The sequence below is a fragment of the Taudactylus pleione genome, unplaced genomic scaffold (genome assembly GCF_031769625.1).
Source record: "Taudactylus pleione unplaced genomic scaffold, aTauple2 ptg000006l, whole genome shotgun sequence".
Lineage (NCBI taxonomy): Eukaryota > Metazoa > Chordata > Amphibia > Anura > Myobatrachidae > Taudactylus > Taudactylus pleione.
Genome location: NW_028284409.1, coordinates 20,640,105 through 20,646,104, shown reverse-complemented (window position 1 = coordinate 20,646,104; position 6,000 = coordinate 20,640,105). Strand labels below are relative to the sequence as shown.

At 40.2% G+C, this 6,000-nt stretch overlaps 1 protein-coding gene across 3 annotated transcripts in view; it reads left to right on the top strand.

Annotated features, from left to right (window-relative positions):
- Positions 1-352: 352 nt before the first annotated feature.
- Positions 353-6,000, top strand: part of LOC148543120 (ezrin-like) — a 94,700-nt gene continuing 89,052 nt past the window's right edge. The window contains exons 1-2 of one of the 3 annotated variants that reach the window (XM_088454390.1): positions 353-478; positions 2,084-2,162. In XM_088454390.1, the coding sequence (XP_088310516.1) occupies positions 2,151-2,162 (12 nt within the window). In that variant the 5' untranslated portion in view covers positions 353-478; positions 2,084-2,150. Of the gene's footprint in view, positions 479-1,087; positions 1,132-1,217; positions 1,238-2,083; positions 2,163-6,000 lie in introns of those variants that run through there. The other 2 variants (XM_088454399.1, XM_088454416.1) reach the window with 2 other exon arrangements.

Genomic DNA, 6,000 nt, shown 5'->3' with positions numbered 1-6,000 from the left:
TTACTGTAATTAAAACAAACAAACACATAACAATGACAGCCATGCTGTACCTGGGATAATCTGTGGCAATTTGTTTTCTGTTTTAAATGAATTGTTGGAAATTAGAAGGTCGTTATTCAGAAATCATGTTGTAAACTAAAGAGTCAACAGAGACCAGAAACAATACATTTCTTTATTATACATTAATATTTATTTATGTAGTGGCAGCATATTCCGCACACAACATCCTAACTTTATATATCCACAAAACCTCTGTGATGCCTGTCTCTTGGTGGCGTAGTGTGGGAGTGGAGGGAGAGGCAGGTACAGTAACGTGTGTGACTCTTTCACAACAGGTCCCAACAGAGGGAGTGGAGGGAGGGACCTGTTAGGCTAAGTTGGCAAGTCAGCCATATTGCAGCCAGTGGGGAGCAGTGCAGCACCCGGGGAAGGCTCAGTACAGAGAGGGCACCTCGGGCAGTGACTGGCAGCTTGAAGGGTGAGTAACAGATTTGCATGGCTGATGTCTCTAGTCTCCCTTATGGCATATTCGTCTCGTCTAGTCTAATTAACGAGAACTGTTCTGACAACAGGTGTCAGCAGGATTAGGTGCTTGTTGTGCATCTTAGTACCAGCTGCAGGAGAGGGCACAGCACAGCCCCGCACACCTCCCCTCCCACTAATCATCCCAGTGAGAGATCCAGAAATAAAGTGCAATCACTGTTTCAGTTTCCTTTGTGAGCTCTTAGTGTGTAATGCCGAAAGCACATGAATAGAAGTGCTTGGTGGAATGAGATGATGTTGGTGTAGTGATGTTGTAGTTGCTGTAAACATGTTTTTACCTGCACAACCGGAGTGTTTATTACAGGGCACGATTATTATAATAGAGGAGTGTATGTATGAATTGCTCCCCTGTCACTAGGGACCTGTCACACAGCGCTATTATGGCAATAGGGGTTTCGGCTTCTGCAGTATAGGAAGATTTCCTGCAGGTTGTTGCAGTGACAGTACAGCTGATTTCCTGCTCTGCTGTGAGATTGTGCAGGGTACGGGTGTAGTCAGCAGCTCTCCTGCTGCAGGACAGGTGCCGTAATGAGAAGGGATGGTCTGTCTGACGGCGTGCTGCTTACATTGCAGCAAGTAAAACCTATGGTAAATCACTTTTCACTGCAGGCATTTCAGTACTGCAGGAAACCTGGTGTAAATAGCCCTGAGTGCAAACTTTGGAAGTGGCAGAACAAGTTACTAAGCCAAGCAGGTAGAGGTGGGGCTGCTAGGACGTTCAGTGTCACTATTAAAGCAATGTTTATTCCCAGCACCCTGTGAAGATCATTGCCTCACTGTGAGCTCTAGGGATTGGGTTCATTCACCTATTTTCAGTATTATATTTGTGTATTTGTAATATACACAGCAATAACATATATTTTAGGGGCTTATGTATCAAAGTTTGATGTGAGATATATATCACCAACCAATCAGTTCCAAACTATCATTTCTTAAACACAGCTTGCAAAATGTAAGCTAGAAGCTGATTGGTTGATGATATATATCTCACAGTTTTATCTCACATCAAGCTTTGATACATATGCCCCTTAATTGATTCAACAATATATTGTAGCTGTTCTTTGAAACAACACTAAAATATGTTTGTAAACAAATTTTAGAACAAAAAAAGCTTTCAGTTGATTTTTATGAATAGACAGCAACATATTTAGTGCAATTATATTTGTGTTGTATTAATTTTGTCAGCCTATATAGAAAGCCAGGGCTTGTGGTGTTTAGCAGATACTGGATCGGATGAGCAATGCATAAGGTTGGAAGGCATAACATATAGAAAACTCTAATGTGTTTAGTTTTATGGGTGTGGTGTAAATGACCTTTTAAAGGTTGCAATTGGACTTTCTGCCACAGGGTGAGGCCTCTTTCTTCATAGTTACAGTGCTTGGAACTGCTTGTTTTACTTATGAATCATATACCTTAGTACAAAACCTTAAATTAGATGTTTTCCAGACTCCATTCTTTAAGACCAGAGAGGGCACATGCTTTAGGGTTCTGTATTTCCCATTTGAAATACTTTATTTTAATTTAGTTCTTTACATTTTAGGGTGTACGATAAGATTGGTCCTGGAACATAATTTTTATCTTGTGGCAAAAGACTTAAAGAACCAACCATGCCAAAACCGGTAAGTCTGCATTTTGTCAAAATGGAAATGTTTTATAGGTTTATTTTTTGCTTTTGTACAAAGGCTTCAGTATGTGTTGATTTCACAAAAGATTAATCTTCCAAAAAATGTAGGAAGCAAGAAACAACACATATATATATATCTTACTGCTTCAAAGAATTTCACATTTATTTTTGTTGTGCATTAAATTTCCAAATGTGAAAATGTCCGGTCATAGAAAGTCCTGATATGGCATTTTGTTCCTCCTCCTTCATTGATTTTAACCTTTCTGTCCCAGTGTATTACACATTTCACCTCCATTTAGCTGTTGTATAACTCAGAAAAGTCATGGGACTTAGTGGCTGCATTATTTCCAGCACTCAGCCAGTTGTATGTGCAGAATATAAAAGCATATGTTTTGCACTGTTTAGTAATATGTTTGCATTTCCCCCCTTGCGGTACATCATGGTATGTACAATATACCATTCAGCACCTGGGCAAAATTTCTGTTTTACCTCCGTATTTTGGTGATGTCATAAGAAATGTTTCCTTCTGACATCTCTTCCATATGGTTTATGTGTAGCCCTGTACTATAGACAGTTACTACAGTGCCAAATGTTCTCCTTTTGCAGATACAAGTTGTTTATGAGCATTTCTATCAGAGATATTTCTTGGTCTTCCAGATCTTGCTTTAACTTCAATGGTTCCCTTAATTTCCATTTCTTATTGATGTCTCTAACAGAGGAAATTCTAAGCTGAAAAACTGTTATCTTTATGTAATTCATAATGGCTTAATGAGTTAAACATGTTTTTGAGGTTTAAAATAATGAATCATTCGGAAAGAGCCCACATTTTTACACATACCACAACCAGTGATTTATGTTTTCCAGTTTATTTAATTAAGCAAATAATTATTAAATGAGCAGAAATGTGTCATATTATCCTACAGAGGTTGTGTACTCCTTACCTAGAGAGTCAGTGAAGTCAGGAATTACTGATAGGTTAAGGCAGAAGTTCCCAAACTCAGTCCTTAAGGCACCCTAACAGTCCAGGTTTTAAGGATATCCATGGTTGAGCACAGATGGTTAAATCAAATTTGCTGAGGTACTAATTGTCACCTGTGCCCAAGCATGGTTATCCTTGAAACCTGGGCTGTTAGGATGTCTTGAGGACTGATTATGGGAACTTCTGGGTTAAGGCGTAGCTTAGTATTTGAAAGCTGGACTTTCCTCTTTGAAGCCATTAGTTTCTTGTGTTAAGTGATCTTACTGGTGTCTACAAGAAGATATACAACTTTTTTTGCAATGCAAAGATTTGTAACAAGCTTGATACCCCAGTAAGGGTAAAACAAAGCCATAAAAAGAAAATCATACTTGTAATGCAGTAAAAGTATATGGACACAGCATTTCAAAAACAGAACGAATGATGTAGTGTAAATAAAAATAGAGGAAGGGGACCTTTCAGTTAGTATTCACATGATATTAAGGTATTCAGTCATTATGTCGACTTTCAGAATGTCGTCATTCCATTTTAGTGCTAGGGTTAGACTGTGGTTTGATTTAGTGCTACAAGCACCTGAAAACATTATGTTGATATGCCATCTGTCAAATGTCACAATGTCGACATTTGACATGGCAACATAACATCCATGTCGACATTTTGTACCACACCCGATATTAAGGTAAGCAAGCAATGTAGTTACACAGTGGGATAAGCCAGTAGAGTGAGTTGTATGGGGAAGACTTGTTAGTAACAGGAGGTTGGAAAATGTCACTGGTAAGACCTCATCTTGAGTACTGTGAGGACATAGCTCCAATAAAATGTTAATAAATTAGAAATAAATCAGAGAAGAGCTACTAAAATAGTACATGGGCCTCATAACAAAACAGATCAGAAAATGCTTGAGGAGCTGAACATGTGCATCTTACAGGTGAGAAGGTGCAAAATTCAGAGATATAAACAATTTTATTAGTAATCCTGATTCAGAGTTGTCGGTGAGATACACAGCAGCTGCATCTGTGGACTCTAAAGCTGGGTACACACTGACAGATACATTGGCTGATCAATTGATCGGCCAATGTATCTGCTGCCCGTCGGGCAGTGTGCACCCGCAATATGTTGGCGTTCACTGACATATCGCATTGGCTGTGCTGCACAGTCGATGGACAGATATGTCTGCAGACATATCTGTCCATCGGCAGGTGTGTACGGGCGGTCTGCAGAGCGCCCGTTTACACACAGTGGCAGCCGCGAGGAGGGCGGCGGGACACGCCCCCGCCTGCTGGGACACGCCCTCTGGCCGCCGGGACCTTCGGGCAGACACAGATCATGATTTGTTCAGTGTGTACGAACAACCATCATCTGCAGATCACTCGATCTGCACATATATCTATATAATGTGTACCCACCACTGCAACCTCCACATATGCAGTATATTAAATATTAGAGTTGTGCGTAAACCATCAGGCTTATATACAACCCTGAATCAGACTCATGGTTTAGAAAGCATTAATAAAAAACATAATCATTTCTAAAATGAAAAGAATCACTTTAAATTAGGAGGCATATGGTCTGAAAGGTAAGATAAGGTACAGCTTCTTATAGTAAGAGCAGACGAGCTGAGGTTGTAGATCCTTTTCTGCCAACAAAATTCTATGTTTTTATTTTCTGAACATGCAATATGGAAAAGTGTAGGTACACCTCTTGCATGCACATCTATAATCTATACATATGTTAATGATTTCATTGTAATCTGTAACTTTTGCACATTGGGTTCAATAACACAAACAGAGCTAAATGTAATAGCCTGCGAGCCGGCACAGCTGCGGGAATACACGTGAGTATGCCCGTGTTTTTAAAGCACCAAGTATATTAAAAAATAAACCAAGCTGGTTTAGCTTTTAACATGCTTGCTGTTTTAAAAATATGGACATACTCGCGTGTATTCCCGCAGCTGTGCTGGCTTGCAGGTTATTAAATTTTGCCCCTGGTTGAAGTTTGTGCACCTTAGAACGTTATACCCCACACTAAGGGTGGGTACACACCTAAACGACAGTCAATCGTGCCGATGTTCAGGGTGATTTGCCTTCACCCTGGACATCACATGATTGCTGGTACACACTTAAAAGATTTAATGATTAACGAAGCGATCATTGTTCCGTCCTTCGTTTATATGTATAGCCTCGCATACGATATTGTGATTGGCTGTGCAGCACTGCCAAACACACGATATTGCATGCGACCGCGGGAGCGCACAAATCGGGTATACACACTGCACGATATGCCCGATTTGTTGTCCGATTGAGCCAAATTGGGCCGATATTGTTCAGGTGTGTACCCAGGCTTATACGCACCCTTCTTTATAGTTTTAGCTGAGCAAATGATTGATAGTGCCCACTAGATATAACGGTAATGGGTAAAATGCAAAAAATCAGCCCCATTTTATCTGGAAACTATGAGGCAGCTCCTGAACTTCACATTATAAGTGAATTAAGGCAAGGATTATTCAGAAAGAAAGTCAGTACTCCATTCCAATATCTGTTCGATGAAATGGAGGTTGAGGAAACCAGTTTTTTGCTCCTTACTGAATGGTGTTGTAGGTGTGTATGGTGAATCCAGGATGAGGAAGCAAATGCAGGAACTGATTGATAGCAGCACAGGTGCCACAATAGTCCTGTTTCTGTCTTGGAAAGGACAGATAGAGTACCAAGGCTGATAACTGCTGCAGATGCCTTGGCATAGATGATGTGCTCCTTTTTGGCTTGGGACAATGGTGGTGATCTCAGTGGCGTAAGCTAACTACTATATGCAGGACATAAGGCCCCTTCTCCACTACCGTCAAAATCTTGTTTTAACAATT